At 40.6% G+C, this 22,397-nt stretch overlaps 1 protein-coding gene across 3 annotated transcripts in view; it reads right to left on the bottom strand.

The window, feature by feature from the left end:
• The window catches only part of GRM7 (glutamate metabotropic receptor 7), a 313,728-nt gene that overhangs the window by 192,174 nt on the left and 99,157 nt on the right, over positions 1-22,397 (bottom strand). For all 3 annotated transcript variants that reach the window (XM_087744649.1, XM_087744651.1, XM_087744650.1), the window contains exon 2: positions 16,932-17,148. In XM_087744649.1, coding sequence (XP_087600775.1) covers positions 16,932-17,148 — 217 coding nt within the window. The remainder of the gene's footprint in view (positions 1-16,931; positions 17,149-22,397) is intronic.

Genomic DNA, 22,397 nt, shown 5'->3' with positions numbered 1-22,397 from the left:
TGAAGTTTTATCATGAATACACCTGTAACCACAGCACAGAAAATTTGCAGAGTTTGCTCTTCCTTTTACATTTTGCAAGCTTCTTGGTGAAGTGCTGGGGTTGCAGGTGTAGCTGGGCAGCGTCACGCCCACCCTCTTTCCATGGATGATGCTAAATTTTACAATCTCATTAATTTGCCTCTTAAAGGAACAGACAGACTAAAAACTTACACACTTGGAAGAGACGTGCAAGCTACTTTTCTGTTTTCTGTTAATCTTTGAGACACTGTAACATATTACCTCTATTGACTTGGTGTCAGCTGCTGCAATTTGCAAACGGAAATATATTATTTCAAAGACCCATGGTATCCTTTATTCATAAAGCTATCTTTAATAAAGTTCAAAGGTTATTCACAGAACTGAAAGATGCTTTTCCCAAGTATGATATATGCTTTGACAATTGCAGACTTCCTTACGTGCTAGAATGCCAGCGACCACATCTATGAGCACTTACTGCCAATTACTCTTCATGCTTTTACTCTAATTAATTTAGCCTGGCAAGCTTTCCGTCTCCAGCCACAGTGCCCAACACTTTACAGTAAGTCATATTGATGTAATGACAGTGCTGATCTTTGTTCTAAAACCATTTCCCCAAGTCCATACATTGGATCATGAAAAGCAGAAGTTGAGAGGGTAATTCATTTTTCTCACTTAGGCGGACTTAGCTACCCAGAAAATGTTCTCCCAGGCTGTTCTAAATATGGCTCTTAGTTAAAATAATGTGACTCTTTGTCTGATCATGTCATTGTTATATACTTGCCTTTGAATATTTAAGATTTTGCAGTTTTCTGATCCTGTCTCCAAATCTTTGGTTTCCTTTATATGACTTTCTTTGCATGTTTGGAGCGGTTAACCAGACTTTTGCTAGATTAATTCCCTAGTAATGCTCTTCCCTGTAATTCAGCACACAATGAAATTCTGTACCACTGTAAACAAACCTACAGATGAAGCATACCTGTTAACCTTGAAAAAGAAATTGGTAACCATCTGTGTTTCAGTAATAAACATACCGAGGCAAAAGTGTGATTTTTTTTTCCTTTTTCCATCTATTCCACACCACTCATTTTACAGACAAGGCTGAGACATGCATCATTTGTGAATCACAGCTATCCTCTCTGTCCCACACAACAAGAACGTTTGGGGGTCTCCTGCAGAAACACCAAGCCATATCTAATACATATTACATTGCAGAGATGCTCTTGAAGTACAGGATAACGTAATTCATCTCAGAAGACGTCTTTACTTCTGGAGTGGAGAGGAAGGGAAGCTTTAAATCTACATAATTGTATGCTTTCTACTTAAAATTGAAAACTAAATTGGAGGCAAATCCCTTAAAGGGACTCTGAAGACCATGGCCAATATCACTAAGCCAGTCCCTGACCTAAAGGAGCAGCAGAAGTAGAGACCAGTGATTTATACCCACTGGTGCCTGAGCAGTCCCACATCCACGTTGGAGGGCCCAGCCAGCCCCCCGTGCCCTCGGCCAGTTCGGTCACCACCGTGCAGCTGACAGCCTGCAGATGCAGCCCTCTGTCTGCATGCTGTCGATAGCGGGATCAAGACCTTAGCTAGGAAAGGATTTTCTTATATGGATTTGCCATCGCAAGGAACATTATATATATAGATTGGCTGGTTAAAAAAGAGAGAAAGAGAGCGCTCCTCTTCGATGGAGATCAATTCATGACACAACTGCTTAGATGAGCAAAGGACATATCTGCAAATAAGCTTTCAATGCCAGACATTTTCAACCATTTTTGATATAGGATGGGGCAGGAAAAATCCTATATTCAAACCCAGCTGCTAATACACCTGTGCACATTCATGTACTAAAGAGAAAAGCAGCTTAAGTACTAATGACATCCAAATTACATCTTTCCTATCTTTAATGTTTATGATTCTTGGCTCCTTTTTAAGAAAAAGATGTCATTAGAGCTTAATCAATAGCATTCTGCTTTAAGAAAGGCTTTCTGAAGCTGACAAAGCTGCATAGGTTTTGCTTTGAAACCTGCTTGAATTTGAAAAACGATAAAAAGAATGTGTTTTATTTTTCATGCTAGGGAGGTCGTTGAAATTTCTCAGTAAAATCAAACAGCAACTACAAAACACGATGTTATCTTGCTTTGCTTACATGCTTACAGGCATGAAACCAGGGAGAAGAGTTGCATATGCTGACTGTGGATGCAGCGCTCTGCTTGCTGCAGGGTGTGCTGCTGAGCAGGAGCACTCACAGAGCTCAGAAATGCTCAGGAGACAGAGATTAATAAAATATAATAAAATATATTCCACCAAAAATTGGGAAGAGTATTATCTTTGGATTCAGTCATTACTTTACTCAGGGCCACACTCTGCTCCCTCTCACTGACACGGAGTAGACATCCTTTAGCATCAAACAGCGCCCTGCTCAGCATTAATAAAGTGGCAAAATCCAGGTCTGAAGCTCTGGTGGGAAGTGTCAGCAGCTGCCTGGGGCTGCCAAGGCTGCATCAGCTGCTGCCTATGCACAGACAGGCAGGCAGGAGGCAATTGGCGGCCAACAGGTTACTTGTGCAAGCCATAAATATTAATAAAGCAATTCATAACCTGACTGAGTGCTGCACATGCACTCCAAAGCATTCATTTTGCTCCTGGTCAGCTCGTGTGACCCCCAGCTCTGGGCATTTCAGCTCAGCATCACGAAGGGCCTTGCACAAATAATAAGGCCCTTTAATGGATAATTAGCCCTTGGAGTTAAAAAAAAAAAAAAAATAATACAGAATTTACACTTCTCCAAAGCAGAATTTCTATAAAAGAGGCTTTTGGCACAGTCCCAAGCTACAGCAATCGCACAGTCTCTCCCACTGCAAGCAGCTGTTTTTTGTTTGTTTTTTAAATCCTAGAGTGCCAATGATTTTTCTCTGTCTCCCAGTGAAATCTGAGGGAATGGCTAAGATGGCCTAGAAGCTGTATTTGTTCTCAAGTCAAATGAATTACTTTCTTGGACACCAAAGTTCCTGCTGTCCTTAATCCAGAATCTCGGAGACAGTAACACAAATGCAAGGAAAGGAAGAAGAGGGAAGCAGAGAAGGAGGTGAAGCAGAGAAAGAACATGGTGTGGCTTTAAAAAGAGGCAGTGCTTCTAATGAGTTTTGAAGTTCTCAAGAAGTAGGATTGTAAATTACTGGATTGACTGCACGGTAACCCCAGCTCTCGTATTTGTTCTTGGAAAAGACTGAGGAAAAAAAACCTGCATCAAAGAAACCTCGAGTGAAACAGCATTATTTGCCAGAGCCTCAAGAGGCAGAAGACTAATAAAATTTTGCAAAGCACTCAAAAGTGATAATTGCTTTTTTAGTGCATCTTACAGAGTGGTGGCATTATAGGGCATCTAAGTGTGAAGAACCTAGAGAGGGGCTATACTTTATGAGAGCTTCTGTAGAGATTTTTCAAAAGATGTTTATTTCAAGGAACAGCTTGTGTACTATAGACTTTGCCTGCAATACTGGGATGCTGCTTCTCTGTCTTCCCTCCTGATGTTAATAAATAAAAGTTATTTGATTACAGCAATTGGAGGTTAGAGATAAGTTTTGGCTGTAGTGAATATTCTGTGCTTTCCTAAGAATGAAGAACACAAGAAATGAAATGGTTCATGGAATCATAGAGAGGTAAAAACTTGAACCTGGGAATATCCAAGCTCAAATTCATCCTGTCTCGGGGTAAACAGGACACTGTTCTTATCACTCAGTTTGAGCTGGCAAAATAAGACCAATTTTAATACACAACTGTCCAAAGAAAATACGCCTCATCCCAAGCTCCAAATAAATGCTCTTTGATAAACCAGCCAGCTCAGACCAGAGATGAGTTATGTATCAAAGCGAACAGTATTACTCTGGGAGCACGACTCCTCCTGGGATTTTGTCTCTGATAAGACACGTCACTAGGTTACTGCACGACGGCGCCAGCACTGCATTTTTCAGGCTTGTCAGTCTCCCACCTTACATGAATGCCGAGGCCACAACGTTGAGACACAACTATTTAAGGCTGGATTGATTTCTGTACGTACAGAGCAATTGCGTCTCCAATCAATCTGAATGGAAACCACAAATGCTCAGTACCTTGGAAAAAAAAACATCAAGGCACTCAGGTTCCTTTATATAGATTCAGATGTCCAAATGTAAGACTTCAAGTGGCATTTGGTTTTGACATTGAAATAGTCAGATATTAAAAAAACCCTCCCAAGGAATAATAAAAGAAAGCTTGGCAAAAGGCACATGCTGCAAAAATGAAGGCCATTTCTTAACCATGCTATCCAGCAGTGATATACCAGCAGTATAATCTTAATTATCCAATAAAAGTTTTTAGACAATCTGTCTAGACTTTCTTTTGCTTGAATATAAAATTGGCTTTAAAAGAAATATATAAACAGCAATGAAAAGTCAGTGAAAAGCTGTCAAAAAAAGCTTCCTGCTGTTTCACATCTGCACCATGTACTCTTCTTAAAACATGATCATTTAAGTGAAATCCTTCATTGTTTAAGCAGAAAAGCCACTATATTTGGGATTACTGCATTGCATGCTCACAGTCAGCTTCCTGACTTGCCGATGTAGAGCTTAACTGGAGGAGATCTCTGTTAGAAAGCTGTGATCTACACAGCTCAACATGGGCCTTCATCTTGAGGAAGCGGAATTAGTAGAAATAATCAGAACTGAGTATAGTCACATATTGAGAGTACACTGGGCTTGGTCCCGCTTGCTTTGAAATGGTCTTTTCAGTGATGCAGTAATATCACCAATGCCATGACGCTAGGGTTTAGGTAGAGAAGACACCATTTTACAGCAGAGCTAGAATTTCACCAGCTGAAGGAAACTGCTTTTAACTCGCCCCAGATGGGCAGAGACAGCAAGAGAAGACCTGCTTCTCCTCTGGGTTGATGCAGCAGCAGATAGAGCAGAGCTCTACAGAAGCTGGCAGAGCAGACGGGCAGGAGCAGAGCTGCCTCCTCTCTGCTCTGCTCAGCTTGAACATCAGTCCTGGCTTGGGAGGGCTCCTGAACAAGCAGAACAAGCATGGGACCAAACGACAGCACTGGGGATACTTGTGAAGAAAGAGAACAGTGATTTGAGGAAAAAAAAAAAAATGAGGCTGGAAAAAGAACAAAATATAGATATAAGATAAACTGAGAGTTAATTAAAGGGTTGATTAGACATGTGGATTAGTGAAATTAAGGGAAGAAACAAAATACATTCAGGGAATTAAATTATAATTTATCTTTAACCAGTGCTTAAAGAGAGCATTTGCTTGATCCTACGTAGCCTGAGATAGCCACTTCCAGACTTTCCGCATCTGGATAAAATCTTCCATTGTAAAGCAGCTACCTGAAACACTTCTACTTTTTATTTTTCATAGGAAGCCACTTTCCCTTATCCCAGAGCTGGGCCATCGGCAGGAATGTGCTGGTACCCAGAGAACCGGCTCACCTGGCACCATCACCGTAAGAATGTGGCACTCACTCTTGTGAAGCAGCACCAGGACATACGGACACACCAGAGCTCAAGCACAGAAATGTGGGAAACATTCGATCACAATTGCTCACTGCCTTAGGTGGGTGAGCACAGCAGCACGACAAGCTCTGAGCCGCTCTTCATTACCTCTTTTAAATCCTACATCAGGCTGCATTTGCCTTAAGAAAGGCAGCAAGCTTGCTGGGGAGAGGAGCCAGAGCCCCCGAGGGACCCAAGTTGCAACCACATTTCCTGCAAGTGATACACATTTCACAGGCTGCAAAGACAATCTGTGTATAACCTTAAGCAGAACATCCTATTTTAAAAACAAATCTAGACTATGGACGCCTGCTCTCTTTGTCATACTTGGTCTCTCTCAAACAAACAGCAACCCAGTGAAGTGTTGCCATTTATCACGAGTAAGGAGACAGCTTCAGTGCGTATTGCAGCATCCAGTGTCAGCATAAAATCCAATTCAAATTTCAAATGAACATCTGCATGTTTGAGTTGCCTTTCTATTACCCAGAGTTTAATTTGTTTCATCTCTGTATTTACACAATGAAATACATGTTAAATCTTTTTTTGATAATAAAATAATTGAATAATCTGCTTTTTTACCGAATTTTTGTTATTAACAAGCCCAAAATGATGTGAACACAAAATACTGAAAGCACTGTGATTCGTACAGGGCGATTTGCTGCTGGCATGTCAGCATGCTGTATGATGTAAGCATGTGCTGATGTAAACACATCTAACGTGCTGATATAAACACTTGCATCATTGCATGATACAGGACCAGCTGAGGCACCTGCCTGGAAAGATGGAGGGGTATTGTCAGCATGAGGTTTTTGTCTACATAATGAACATTGGTAAAGTGTTAAAATAATGCCAATAGTCTCCATTATGAGAGCAAGCTAGATGGCCTTTTGATTCCTTATAGATTGAATATATACGAATCTTGAAACACCAAATGGAAAGGGAACAGAACAGCCTGCAGTACAAACTGCGTATATATATCTTCCCAACGCCCTGGCTATATGTGTAAACGACTTAATATGCCATATTGCAGTTCATATTTTCAGCTCAGATATCTTGTTGAATACACTAGAGCAAATAGTCCAGGTATTTCAAACACTGCCTTGATAAATAACTTTCCTAAGAACGTGTAAGAGAAGAGTATAAACTCCATTGATCATAATTTACTACCTGCTATGATTTTGCAAAGCAGGGTACAAATACCCGTGAGTGACTTTCTCCTCTCATTGATCTTTTTTTCTACACAAGGAAGCTGGTCTGAGGAAGGCTTACATAGCTTCCAAGACAGACCAGGGGATATTTTTGGCATGCCCAGAGGATCACTAGCAATGCATGAAAACCATCTTCCAAGAGTGTGAAGGGTTCAGGACGTTTGTCATCCTCTGTTGTCTGAGGAAGGATAAGGAATGAAGAAGGCAGGGGAGGGCGCGTGATGGAAGAGGCATCTTAGAATTATTTATGTGCTGCTACTCCCCCATGGCTATGAAAGCTGTTCTTTGCATTAGCACAAAGTGAAAAGGGACTGTGAAGTATGGAAGGTACAAGATGAGGCAATATTTTGTATTTCCTCCTGGGATGCAGGATTTCAGTGACAGAAACTGGAATAAGTCACTGCATTTCATTATATATTACCCTTCAGATGCAGAAATGCATTTAGAGCTGGTCCCAAATGACGTTCCAACAAATCCATCCTACTTTGCAGAACAGAAGTATCCCATGGGAAAATCTCAGTGTAATCACAATATTTCTGTTTTCCATGGGGAAAGTCAAAATGACAGCAGGGGCTTCCTCTGTAGAAGATTTTTGTGAAATTCATTTTATTCCTTCAGGAAAACTGACAAGATGCTTCGCACCACACACGGGAATAGGCACTGTAGGCGGAGGCGAAATGGGAGCCAGGATTCACAGGCTCCACTTCTCCCCCCGGGTAGGCTGGGAGGCAGGAAAAAAGTGTATCGAGGAGCAAAGGCACTCAGATGCAATCATCTAGGAAGTCTGGTTTCACTGCCCCCCCCCAGTAGAAAAAATGGACTTGGGAAAGAATTTCTATCTTATCTTCCAGAAGTTCTAAGTTTTCACAATCAAAGTCAATTCCGTTTCTGAAATCATTAATTTTTTTGGTGAAACAAATGTGATTTTCTAGCCCATTCTCTATGACAAGTCTTCCTTACCCATAGACTTTTTTTCCCTGCCGTGGCTCAGTATCTCCAACCCCAGTCACTTCTATCAACCTTCATTTTATGGCTTTTCATCTCTCCTTCTCCTAATCCTCATACCTGTCTTGCTGTTTCCACAGACTTGTTCCTTCCTTTTATTGTTCAGTAAATCTGAACTCCCTCCTTTCCCCCTACTCCTCCCAGAAACAACATCAGCTTTTGCACTTGCTAGGACTTTCTCCTCAAACTTCCTAATGCACGTTAACATACTTTTTGTCCCTTCCCCTAACATTTCCACCACCATTTTTTAGCAAATTTCTATTCTTCCCAGCAGAAGATGGATGCAGAACAAACACGAATGCTCTTGCTTCGATTCTACTCCATACTGCTATCTTTACCAAGAATATTACCCTTGAGATGCAGAAAACCTTTCAAAGAAAAAATGAGAAAAAACTGGATTGGGATGACTAACTTACTGAATCTGCATCCAACCAACCTTCTTCACTTCTGCATCATGGGGCACGCACACTGCAAAATGCAGGAGCGTTCCCTGGGGGTGTCCAACTTTACTGGTAAAAATAAAGGCTCAACAATACATGTCTCTGCTTTGAAATAACGAGGACTTAACTAATCACTTGTTTTCAGCTGATTCACATGATACTTTTCATATAACTACAAAAGCAATGTGTTATTAAATTTGGGGTAGCATTTTTAAAGGATGCTGGCAGTTATTTGTTCAGTAACAAGAATTGCCTATTTCAATTTTATTCTGTCCTTGAAATGCAATCTCCAACTGTTCAATAAATGCCATAAAAAGGCAGATATTTATCATTAAAGTGACTTATGCAATAACTGTGACAGTAGCCCATTACAGCTATCCAGTAATAGTTCGCCAAGAAACGAGCTGCGTGAGATCATTCAGGAGGACAGAGTGCAAGTTTCTGTGTGTATCAGCATGGAACTGGTCTCAGATTTCACATAAGCAGACGCGAAGGTAATCTTAATGTCCTATCTTTACCTGTTTCCTTCTCCCCAGACTCTATTTTCTTGATTTTCCATGAGTCTGTCTGAGAAGGAGGAATTACTCAGACCCCTGCTAACTCCATTACAGAATTATAACACTATTTGGGCAGACGGGCTTCTGATGCTGCAGTGCTATCAGGTACGCATCCAAACCATGTGTTTCTAATGCCCATCAGCTTCACTGCTTTCCTGAGTAAGATCATAAGAACTCTATAAATCTACACCAGGTATTTATCTTCAAATGACGACAAAAGATAGGAAAATACATATATCACACACATACCAATGATTGGATTTTTTTTTTTTTTAATTCAGATTCTTTAATGACATGTTTATATGTAGTGCCTACACTTCCTGTGTAGTCAAGAGAGAGAAATACATGTTTCAAAAGGGGAACTCGGATCCCATCACTCTTTGTTACTGCAGAGGGAACAGAGCCAACTAACTTAGGACATCTGTTAACGTCTTAGGTAGGAAGATGCCTTGCTAAAGAGATGAAGATTGCATTCACAATGTTTTGAATACCTCAAAATATAGGCAGGTGCCTAGAGGGTTTCTCAACATCTAAGCCAGGCACCTAATGAGTTTTACCCACTATCACAGGGAAGTCAGAAGTCCAATCATCACCTTAAGGACATCACACCCTTTCACTCCTCTAAATGACATCACTTCTCACAAGCCATTAAAAAAAGCCACAGCAGCATACATCATGCACACAGAGTAACAGATTTATTTTGCAGAGGTGCACTTTGCTTTTTATTTTCCACTATCAGAAGTATACTATTAAACTCTAAATGCAATCCAAAACACCCTTGAGGATCAAGTCCCGTGCTTTTTTTACTAGATCAGTTAGAATTAAAAGAACATCCTATTAAACCTATTCAACCTGACAGACTGCAGCACAGAACAGAAGTTGATACAACTTTAGAAAGCAATTTTTCTTGACTTTTTTCTGAAATAGCAAAACATAGGAAGGAAAATAATAGAATTCATAACATTGTTATTTAACATAACATCATTGAACACCAGAAGGGACAGATGCATGAATATTTGAGAAAAATAGAAAGAAAAATGGAAACCACTTGAAGTGCTTGGATATAAATGACTTTATTTCATTAGTGGTTTATATATTTATTTTTGCTATATTTGATCCAGACAACAGGCTCTCAAGTAAATGAATAAAGGCCATTCCTGTCAGAGAGTATAATCATTTAACACAACCAAAGACAAAGGAACAGCCCTGCACTGCTGCCTCTCCATCCCCCCAGAGTCCTCCATCCCTTCCTGCGGACACTGAGCCTCCCACCAGGCAGAAAAGCACCAAAGGGAGTGGTCTGCAGGACCAGTAATTCACTGAGAAAACTCCATAAATCTCGAACGATGCTCTATACCCTCAAACTCCATAAAAGCACTGGGGTCTGTGACACTTCCCTGAAGTGACAGCACCTGAGATACATGCTAAACAGCACTTTGACAATGTCTGGTTTTCTTAGGATGGCTTTTGGACTACACTTCAAAAACATATTTATAGACCAATTTGTCAATACGTAAGCTCAGCCATTTGCTCTAACTGAAATGCTATGGAGGGTTTCTGCCCCTTGGGTTACGGCAGAAGGAGATCCAATGAACACAGTTTGCAAAACTTTTCCTTCAGCTAAATAAATAAATAAGCACCACGGATCAGTGGACACTGCAACACCTTAGCCTATCTTCTTCCAAAACAATGACTCATTCAAATGAATATTTGAAGAGTGAGTCTGTTAAAAGTTGGGTTCTGTTAGCTGCCACAAAGAATAGAAATCATAGATCATAAATTCTGGGCATCATTGGATGATGTGTGGTATCACCCATTGCCAGTATGTTGTGCAAAGCTTTACTAATAAATTGTTAGTATTTGTTATTTATTAACATAGCCAATGCATTCTTTGCCCACCACAGTGCATCACAGTGACGTCACTAACTTTTTTCACCTTCCTTTCTCATTTTTGGGCTTCTTTTAACCTTGGGTTATTCTGTAAAGTGACTACTCCTTGTAATGAGTATTCTAAACCCATTCAGTAGGGCTTTAATGGATCAAGAAAAAAAGAGAGATGTTTCATTAACATCAGAATGTAAGACAAAAAGAAATCAGGATTTTCTACTTGGCAATAGGAATCAGTACTCTATTTGAGACATACAGACAGAATAGTCTCCTCTCCCTTCTTAAAACAGACAGTTGTACAACTCCCTCGTAGCAATGATTTAACTCTCTCATGTTATCCAGCACTAATTTGTGCTAATGGAATTCCCAACAGACAGCATACAAATTAAGTTCTGTTACAAAAATGCAGATTCAGGATCATAGCAGGCAGTTGAACAGCCCTACAGGAGCCTACAAAAATGCTGTGTGAATCACTGAGGGATGATGTAGCAGCTCTTGGCTTTTAACAGTGTCAGCTTCCATAGATGATAAGTACTGAATTAGAGCACCATATTATGATGTACCACGTTGAGGATTTCACAGAAAGTATCATGAGATGATTCAGATCACCAAAAACCCGAATCAAAAGATTCAGATCTTTTTAGAAACACAAGTCAGGGTAGAAAACAACTATCAAGGCTTTAGGAAAAGCTGTCATATTTTCACATTTAGGTGGCTAAAGAGGTTTAAAACAGTCTTTGCTACCAACAACAAACCCACAGAAAATATTTTCTGTAGGAGGTATTTAATTGTATGTAGCTAATTTGTAAAGAAACCAATGCATTAGGAGATTATACTAGTTAATGTACAGATTATAACAGCATGCAAAAAAGTGGTTCATCTGATTTAGGGGGAGTGACACTTGTTAGATGTAAAGGCAATGTGTCTCATATAGTTATCTGTGGTTTTTACTAGGAAATATAAAGCTGGGAAAAACAACATAAAAAAGAAATTCAAGTTTAAATGAGGGATTAGAAAAGAAATACTGTTCAGTATCACTGCTGGGGAAAAAAAAAATCTACTTATGAGGGCAAGGAGAAGGATTCATAATTTCAGGGGTCTCTTTTTTTGCCCTGATAATGAATGTTTTTTGATGTTTCTTCTGTTTCTGAGGAAATTGAACTCCTGCAGCTTGTGCATCTAGGCTGTCCCTGCTGCATACAGATGTTCTCAACCTTACGTAACAGATGTCTGCGCAGCACTCGAGGATCATGGAGACAGAAGAATTAAAGAAATGAATATTTCAAAAAAGTCTTCAGCAAAAAAAGGAGAAAAGAAGATAAAGACAGTGTTGCAAGTGTTGTGCTTCCTATGTTAAAGTGGATTAAAGTTTATTCTGCTTTTTTTGTTCTGTCAAGGTGATGATAGCCTTTTAACAAATATGACACCGCAACTAAAAGTCTTCAGAAGAAACTTCAGTATACATAATCATATCAGCACACCGGTACAAGAGCTTTAATCCTTTTTTTTTCATGTCTTCAGTACACAGAGAAAGAAGACATTCTTTTCCAGAATTTTTCTTCTCCAGTCCTTCAAAATGGTTGAGAACATCAGCATCTAAACGAATTAATTCTTAGTTTGTAGATTAAGATATTCTATTACTGACACGCTGCTCTGTATGATACAACAGGTCTAGTTTGTGTGAACAAGCAAAACTGTGCTCAAAATCAGCCTTGTTGAGTGGAAATACTTATTTCTGAGATGGAGTTAGACAAGGGAGCTATGGAAAGACAGAAGAAAGAGGTAAAGGTAGCAGACGCATGGGTTTGCAGAGCCAGGCATCCCTTCCTTACACCATTTGGGCTGCAGCCTGTGGAGCGAGCACCAAAGTCTCCACAAGGAAAGCAGCCAGTACACTCATCTGTGAAAATGGGTGATTTTTCGAGAGAAAAAGATGAATAAATGCATACTAGGTCTTTCATTTATCTGTTAGGAGGCATTCAAGTGGTCTTTTGCTAATGACTTCAATATATATATTTCTTACAGATAGCAATTAACCTTCTGGTACAGATTAATCTTTAAAAAAAATAAATCAAAGATTAATTAATCTTTGAAATTCAAGTATTCAGTAGTTTCATTAATAATCTGAAATTGTCCTTTAGATTTTCCATAATTAGACCATTCCCCTAATTTATTAATCCCACAGACTGCAGAGCATGTTTCAAATCTTCATCTCCTGCCACAATGACATATTCAAACTCGCTTGAAGCACTCATAATAAAAGTCACTTTGTGAAGAATTATTAACTCAAAGGATCAAGCAAAGTCTTTATATACACTAAAGCATATTTGAAAACTAAGCAAGGATAGCACTTTCTACTCATCCTCACAATTCCTAAAATCTTGGCTGAATCAGAAACAAGTTTGGATAAAATACTGAATTTAGGATAACTAACTGCTACAGATTCGAGACCAAAGATAACAAACATGCTGGTACCTAAGGACTAAATCTTATTTTCTGCCAAAATACACTGATTATGAGATACAAGGTAATTGTCTGACAGCTAATAATGACTGCTTATTGCCCGTCTGTCTCACACTCTGACTAATTACCACCCCTCTTGGGCTGTTCCTGCTCCTGGCAGATGGACATGGTCCTAAGGGGCCACACAGGGGAGAACCGACACAGGGACCCCTGCTCTGACACCTCTCCCAACCCTGTTGTTCTGCTCATTAAAAGGGGGTCATGGGGGGCAGGATTCACACCAGCTCTGAAATCCCTACAGCCAGGAAGGCTCTCAAACAGCAAACTGCAGCCAGCACTGCATCGTCTTGTCACAGCCCAGGCAGCATGAAGAAGCCAGGACTAAAAAAACCTGGAGCTATATATGCACCTGTTGCATTCCCGCATTTGCACCAGGCTACAGAGCTTATAGTGCCACTACTTCGTTTACTTGCATGCTGGGCTCCTGGGTTTGAGAGCAGGGGAGTAGCATGTCTGCCTGCACACAGACATGGTGTTTCTGCAAAGTCTCGCTGCAGCCTTGCTGGGTTCTGATGTCTGCTTTGAGCAGGCAACCGTGACAATCCACACAGCATCCAAACCCTGAGCAAGACCAAAGCCTAAACACAGAAATTAAATGGACAATGCTTTAAGCATAGCACAACTCCTCCTGATGATCATCACATGTTTTAGCTAACTGGAAAATGAGGTAAACCATGCCTTACCACTTAAACCCCCATCCTGTCCTCCTCCTCACATCCCTGCAGGGTACGCTGAGTATGCCCTCCGAGTTGGGAAGAACAGGTAATCCACAGCCTCCTTGATTTCCAGAAGAACTGGATCTTTTGACTAAGGAAAAAACTTCCTTCCACTGCTGTTGCATTTCTGTTGCTTCTGGCATGAGCTTGAGTTTTGACTGGCACCCCAAGCATCTACTTGCATGGCAGCAGCAGGAGCATCACGAGCGTGCTCTTCCATCCCGTCCTCCCTTCCCTGCAGCGTTACAGCAGTACAGCACACATCACCATGCTTGACTGCTTTTGCAAAGGTACTGCATAATTACGCACCTCAGTCAGGCCACATATATTTGGACCCATTTAAATATTTTTAATAGTCGAAGTACACCGATCTTGGTAATACTTCTCTAGCTTGTGAAACCCCCGGTCCCTTCTGTTTCTCATTAGAGAAGGCTGTTCACTTCATGCATTCAGACACATGGCTCTTGACCACTCAAAGGAGCTACTAACTACACCACAGCCATGAGTCAGTAAAATTATTGCTGCTTATTGCTTCTTCAGGAGGCTCTTTCCAAACACTGGTATTACAGCAATCACCTGACAGCCTGATTAATCATTCATTTTGCATAAAATGTCCCCAAGGAGACACAGCCACATCAAGCACCAGGAAAGCAACCCCAAAACCACTGCACCCTCAATGCCAATGCAAATCCCATTGCAATGTGACCCCCCCACACAAACCAGCACCTGGGATATGGTCACAATTGATCGCTGAAGCTGGGGGACGAGGTGCTATAGGGGATCCCTATAGGATCCCTATAGGGGATGAAGGTCAGGACCTGTATCTCCAGGCATCACTGCGCTCCATTAAATGTCTAGACAACAGGATCTCCTTACGCTTCCCAGGGTTTTAAAAACCCAGGGAACTTGTTGACAGGTATTAAATCCCCTCAGAACTTCACCTAAGCTTTATCTCTGTAGCACAAAAAAATCCAGCACAGCCTTAAGAAGAAAAAGCAGCTGTACTGAATCAGAGGCAGCACCGGGGATTGGATTATTCCAGACAAGGCAGGCTGTGTATATGAAAGAAAGTTTATGCACTGTCCCTGTTAGTGTCTTAATCTTGTAGGCATGACCTGTATCACCCTGCATGCAAAGCTGTTTTAAGCAGGGTATTCTTTTGGGTTTATGCTTTATTTTTTATGAAGGACGTTGAATTACATGTTGACTACACGAACAGCTCCTATCATTAATTTAATTCTACCAGTCTATAAAATGATACAGTATTATTCAGCTAGAGTTTGTCCTTGACATAGAGAACACATTTCTGGTGTGATTTTGCAACAGTGGGCATTTGCAAATAAAGTAAATTTTAAATTATAATGAACACTGGCATTTGTCACTTCCTGCAGTATTAAATTCAAAACCATTTTCTTTAAGACCACATAAATATGCATGCCAATGAACAGACAAATTTATGCAAATATAGGTTCCTTCTGTGATATCAACATAATGAAACAATTCCGGATTCCCCTCTCTAAAGCCCCTTTCTTTTGAGCGCAGCCGCCTTCTCCGCTCACTCCTTGGATGATGCTGCCAAGAGCGATCCATCAGCTGCACCATGGCAGTTTGGGAGCGAGCTGATGCTCCACCTCACAGATAACACTGGCAATTTGCAAAAGCAGAGCATATGCTGTGGAACCAGCTTTGCAACAACCAAGGAGATGGAAACCTCCGATGGCTCCTTCAGACCAATGCCTGTCCTGTCCTAGTCCTTTTGTTTCATGCATTTACTACTCTGGCTGGTGATTTACATAATTAAGTACGTGAACTGTGGATCGCATTATGCTGTTTTTATTTAACACAATGCCAGGGCAGTTACAGGGTGGGAGATCTGTGAGTTCATTTGGGGAATACAATAGAGCTTATTCTTGCACAATGATGATGAGTTCCCAATCAGGATATATCACTGTACGCTTCTGGAGATGGGCCTTGCGTACATCACCAATAATAACTGACATCATCTGCTTATTTTTCCTTACCAGTACAGGAATCAACTTCAAATATTTCAATTTTTCAAACCTTTATGATTCCTGATTGAAAATCAGCTTGCCATGGATTTATGCCTGTATTCCCTGAAGTGCAATCTAAAGTCCTCCTACGTTCTGGCATCTCTGGGGAAATTTAGAACTATTTACCCTGAAGAATAAGTTACCAGGATAAGCGGCGTATGAGCACACTGACACATCAGTCACACGTTCAAGACAGGTCTGCTCTATGTTTTGTACCAGAACAGGAAAGTAAACTGTAAAATTACAGATTTCTGTCAACAAAATTATGCTGGTTCCACTCAATACCATAAGCCTGACCCAGTGCAAGACACAGCATTTTCCTGTCCTCTTAGAACATGTCTCACTGACAATGACATTGTTCAACACAGTTTGGCCTTCTTGGGACACCACTAAATGAAACTGGTAACAAGAAAAATGTGATGCATCACACCAAAGGTCTGACATGCTTCGCACCATACTGCTGAGTTTGTTGCCTCAATATCCCAGGCCAGTAATCTTTGAGCCTTCAAGTAAAAGATTATGAATTTTCTCAACTGAATTGGTCAAAAGAAATGCTAAAGAAAAGCAATACAAATCAGGCAGCGATCTGAAAGGTGAACAGCAATAGTATGACACAAGTCAATGTCTGGTAACAAGCAGTCTTCACAGAATTTCTAGCTGTAGAGAGATAAAAGCTCAGCATTTTAAAATCTGTCTTCTACCCATGTCAACATAATATAATGCCGTCCAGTGGAACAGTATGAGCTTGATAAGACTCAGGGTTTTCTATTTTCTCCAGAAATGACTGAAAACCACTAAGGTTTCAAACTGTCTAAAACTCCATAAGCAATTTAGGAAGGAGAGTCTAGGAGCCATTAAAGAGGCATTGCAAAGAACTGGAGTAACTTTAGAATCAAATATATGTTCTAGAAAAATAATGTAACATTTGGTACAAAATAACATTCATTACTTCTACAGCGTTTGCTGGGGGGAGGATGGGCATTGCCTACCTGCCTCTCTGGAAATTTGCATGAAGGACTCGACTCCTTTTTCTCCATAATTCCCTTCAGATGCCAAAGTGGACACATAATTCCATCCCAAAGCTTTCACAATGTCCACCATTGCTTGTGCTTGGAAGGAATCTGGAGGAACCACACGTGAGAAGAAATCATAGCGCCTGTCATCACTCAACTCTGGTGCAGTTGAGGCATAACTGATTTGTGGGATCTGTAGAAAAAAATAATTTCTGATAAATACACATATTCATATACTCATTGCACTTCTTGCAGCAGTTAGCTAAAGCAGTTAGCTTCAGCTGAGCCTCAGTTTGTCTTTGTTATATCCATCTATATTTCTCCATGTTCCTTTACAACGTACAAGTCAAAGAAACAATCTTTTCATTGACTTCAAGTTACACAAAAAAAATCATTAATCAATTCAAAAACAACTGTATATGTGCACATTCATAATTTCTTCCTTTCAGGCAATCTTAATCAAATACAGCACACAAACCATTTTTCTTACTCTGTCCTTTTTATTGGTGCTCTGGTTTTACTAGCATTTACGTTACGTAGGATCCTGAATGCAACCAAGTTTAAATCCACACCTGTCATTGCTGGCTGAAAGCCAGAAGGACCCTTCATCAGTTTTTGGAGGATGAAGCAGCTCTTAAACATTAAACTGAGACTCCAGATTTAAACAAAAGGATGTTTATTTTTGATTCTTTCTGATGAAGAACAGTCATGAAGATTGCTGAGCATGGACATCTCTGTCCCAAAAAGACAACCTGGTCACGATTCAGCTTTGTCCTAAAACTCTGCCTGCCCATGACAAACCAGCAATTGCTTTTCCTTCTCACGGCAGAGTGTGAAGAAGGCTGATATTTACTTTTTATAACAGAGAGACTAGAATATTGTTCAGGGCTATTTTCTCCTTGATAACAAAGGTCCCTAAGCAGTTATCAAGCTGACAGTACGTTAATCCCAAAACACATTATGCAATTGTTTGAATAACAGTCTGGGACTGTTCCTTAAATTAAGGAACCTGCCATAATTCTCACTTGAGATGCCAAGGAGGGGAAAAAAAAGATTTGCAATATATACAAACATGATCATATATAATGATTTGAGAGTTCTAGACTGCAGAAAGGTCAGTATTTCATGCCTCAGTACAAGCATCTTCTGCATTCTCATATTCTGTCTCTGCACAGCATTCCTACAAGTATCTATTAGTTCTCCTGTCTTCTCAGAAGAATAAACATTATATTTCCCCAGACTCAAGACTGCAAAGGGCTCAGCACCTTGGGTTCCCACAGAGGTCAGTAGCAGATGAGAGCAAACGCAGCATTTCCACAGAATACACACTATATCGGGTCTTTTCCAACCTTAACGATTCTATGATCTGCATGTACTGTAACAACTACTACAGCAGAGTAAAAGCAGACCTGTAAAGCAAAATTGCTGCTGAAGACCCAGCAGGTAAGAGAATTTATCCAGACCATCCATAATTATTAAATACCCCAACATTTGTTGAGACACATTCCTGTTTGGAATGGTAATATCTACTGATTTATTATAAACCATAATAAACCATAACACGTGACTTATTTAAGATCTGTTTAGCTTTATTCAGCATCAGCCTAGAGCGAAACATGGCTCGTGGCCTTTGCTCAAAGGCCTGAACTGGCAGGACCCCTGTGCAGGGAGCTTGCTGAATCAGGGCCCAGGCATAGGACCAGTCTTACTTGCTATGAATTACTAAACTGAAACAAACACTTAAACTTTCAGCGGGTGCTTGGGCTGTCACTGTGGATGTCGGAGAACTGAATCCCCCATCACTCGGTACGGTCTTTCCTTCAGATGCGTCGTGTCACTCCTTTGCATATCCACTGGTTTTACAACCAGAGAGGTGGCTAATCAAGCTGAAAGTTGAGATGCTTTACATTTTTAATGCAAGACAGCAGTCGTCTACAAAGCCTTGCCAGATTTATTTTAGATATGTGGCTTGTGGACAGCACATTGCCAGCAAGACTCCCCAGTGCTCCAGTCACAGAAAATTAAAAAAGTTAAAATTGAGGCTGCTGGGAAGAACACAGCATGGTTTTGACCACTGGTACATGATTTACTTGCTCAGTATTTCACCTAGGGGCCAGCAAATCTCGGGGACCACTCTCAAAGACAAATAGATCGATTACACCAATTTATCAGGGTTCTTTATTTTTAATCTGCCTTAGGGGTGACTTTCAGCTAACACCAACTACTGCAGTTGCACAGAAAATGCTGGGCACCCCGGCCATCAAAAACAATTGAAATTCCTAATTTGTCTGGGCCTACAATTGCTGTTGTAACAAAAGATTGGTGACATTTTAGGATCACTCTCTTCTCATTTGTACAAAGCAGTTAACGGAGCTTGCTCAGCTGCTTATCAGCTTAATTCATCTATTCATTGGATGGTATTATGTTAAGTGGAACAGTTAACCAGGCTGACTTTATGAGTGCTGTATACCTGTTATTAATTAGACAAGCATCAAGTACACAACATACAGTCCCACACACAGAGCTGTACTGAGATAGTTGACTGCTGGTTTTCTTAATTATAAATAAAAGAAAGGACGAAATATGATTTTTTATCTGTGGCAAGTGTTTTCACTCCAACTTGCCAACAACTGCTTTTTTGACTAAAAATCAAAGGACCATATTCTGCACTTTTACAAAAAGCAAAGCTTCTACAGATTTTGTTCCATTGCTTATATTACTTAGGAAACTTTTTGGTTTTTCAGTCTTTTTCCTCTGTCCATAAAATATTAACCACTTCTGGCTGTTTCAATCACTTGCAGTATAAAAAGCACATATAGGGTTTTTTTACCAATGTTCCTTGCAGGATATCTAAAAGCAACATAAAGTTATATGCATGAAGAGTGGAATTTTCATAACATTTTGTCTGAATACAGGGAGAAAAGTACTTAAATGGATACAATATAGACTGCAGCCATTAGAGTTCAACTTTGTCCAGTATGTCAGAGTGTGTTACACCTAGGAAAGACGTTTTCCCTTCCCGCATGTTTTCCCGTGCACACAGGCGGCATCACAAATGTCCCAACTGAACATCTGTTTGCATCAGCTAAAATCTAACAGTTCAGCATTTCTTTTCTCTTCCTTTTTTAACATTCACATCCAATTGGATGTGGACAAACCTCCCACAGACTCAGCTGGAAACCTTTCTCCCGTGCTTCACACCATACGTTCCTCCGCATTACTGTTCGGTTTTTACTGAGAGTGACTTCAGTTTGAAAAACACAACACCATGCTAACTCCAGTCAAATCTCAAAGGCCAGACACCCTCTCCTCTCCAAGATCTCTTCACAGGGCTTACGCTAATCAGACCAACATCCAAAAGACAACATACAGTGCTGCTACGTGCTGATGGCTGCTCACCAGGTAAGCTCACAGACATGCACATTCAGCTCCTGTGAACGCTGAAGTGCACTTGAAAATAAAAATTGATTGACCCAATTCATCAAGACTCAACACCAAGCTGGCCAGACTTCACCGTTCTCTGTCCGCAAAGATGATGAAGATGGGCTCACCATCAAGGGGGGGTGGGGGCAAGGGAGAACAAGAAGAAAGGCTATAATTTGATTACTCTCTCTGATCATTAAATTCATCCCCGTGGTCCACCTCTCTTGAGCACACGCTGATGTAAAGCTATCCACGTAAAACCGCAGTTAAATAGCTGGATGTTGAATAACCAGCTCTTCTCCACCCTGATCAGTTTGTAAAACCTGCCTTTAGCACTGCAGGAAGGTGAGGAACAATCAGCCCTATAATGGGAAGTCTCATGTTTATGGACAGACACAAGATGAAGGAGTGAAACACAGAACAAGCTGCAGTACAATGCCAGGGATACCCGAGCAGTAAAGATGATGTTAAATGTAGTCCTGCTGCTACCTAGTGTGTCCCCTAAATGTCTTCTCAGATGTACCCATCATTGCCGATCTCCTTTCTGTTTTGGTTTTGAAAGCTGTTGATACAGTTCAGGCTTGCAAACAAAAGCCATCTGACAATACTGGCTAGCCTGCACCACGCTCTAACCACATGAAAAACTGGAAGTTTACCCACTTCACCCAACTTACACACTAAATTGATAGCACCTAAATAAAAAGGTTTGCACTCCCCCTTCCCCATAGCTTTCCACATTTTTACAAGTTTTTAATCACATCACTCTTCTTAAGCCATACTCATTCTCCTTTTGGTCCTGCAAGGGTCCAGTTTGAGACATCACGTCCTGCTGCCATGGGAACAACTGGGCTGTCAACAAACCCAGCAAGCATTACAATGACTTCATGCCAGGATCACAGCACAGAGTATTTTAAATGAGGTTGGGTATTTTTAATTGACCAAATAAGTATTTTTTGTCTCTTAACTGATTTATTTTTCTTTCATTTTGGTAAAATCTGCTATTTGTCATCGATATCTCATATTCAAAAGTTCAGTTTAAAGAAGCAAGCTTTCTCTTCCATCGCATTTTTCTATTTTCTGTTCTAAAACATGCTTGAAACATCAAAAAGCTCTAGGGAATTATAGTCTGCTTTCCAAATGGCTCTAACATCTTGGCAGAAGAGTTGTGATCCATAAAGCAGAGGGGATAAAAATTCCCCTGGCCTTTACACAGCAGGGCTGTAAGAAAAGCCTGTGGTCCTCCTTCATATACTGCACAGCAGCCAGCGTTTGCAGGAGAGGCATCCTGCCTGAGCCTTCACCACCACAACAAGACACAGTTGTAGCTGGAGCTTTCTGAAGGACACTCAGGTGTCAGCAGATGAGTAAGCAGATCACTGATGTGGGAGGCAGATTTTCCTGAAGGCAGTCTTCATGTTTACAGGACCATGCTAAACATCACACTCAGGAGTTTTACATGTCGTTTGCCTGGCTGATGTTGTGATTACAGTAAGAGTGAATGATTAATGCTGGGAACATTGCATTAGTCAGTGATTAATTGATGTTAATTTATTTTTAACATTGAACATTATTCTTCATTTATTTCATTTTCTTCTGTTAATGAAAAGCTCTTTCTGGATCACAGTTGGTTGTCTTGCTTGAAAAGCAGGGCCTGTTCGTGAGCAGCTGCACCAAACGCCACAGCAGAAAATGCACCAAGGATCAAAATGTCTCTAAGCCACTCTTTGCAACACCAAACACCTTCACCATCAGGTTTGGAACTGCATATTTTAGAGTAAAAAGCAACTGAAATACAAACTTGTTGTTCCAGTTCTTCATTTCAAACTGATTTTGTATTATTGCCTCAACCCATATCCTCCTCCTCCTGTCACTGTTCAATAAACCCTTCTTTTCAAGAAAAATGACAAAGTGGTGAGCTCCTTGCTAATAGCCAAGTGTCTCAACTGGATACACGCAAGAGAGCCAGTGCCAGGAGACAAACCAGCTCTCTCTGAAGCTGCAATAACTGCCAGAAGCATT

This window comes from Nipponia nippon, unplaced genomic scaffold, assembly GCF_047370975.1.
Source record: "Nipponia nippon isolate SJK-2023a ecotype South Korea unplaced genomic scaffold, ASM4737097v1 scaffold_9, whole genome shotgun sequence".
NCBI classification, from domain to species: Eukaryota; Metazoa; Chordata; class Aves; order Pelecaniformes; family Threskiornithidae; genus Nipponia; species Nipponia nippon.
This window is presented reverse-complemented; position numbering and strand designations above follow the sequence as displayed.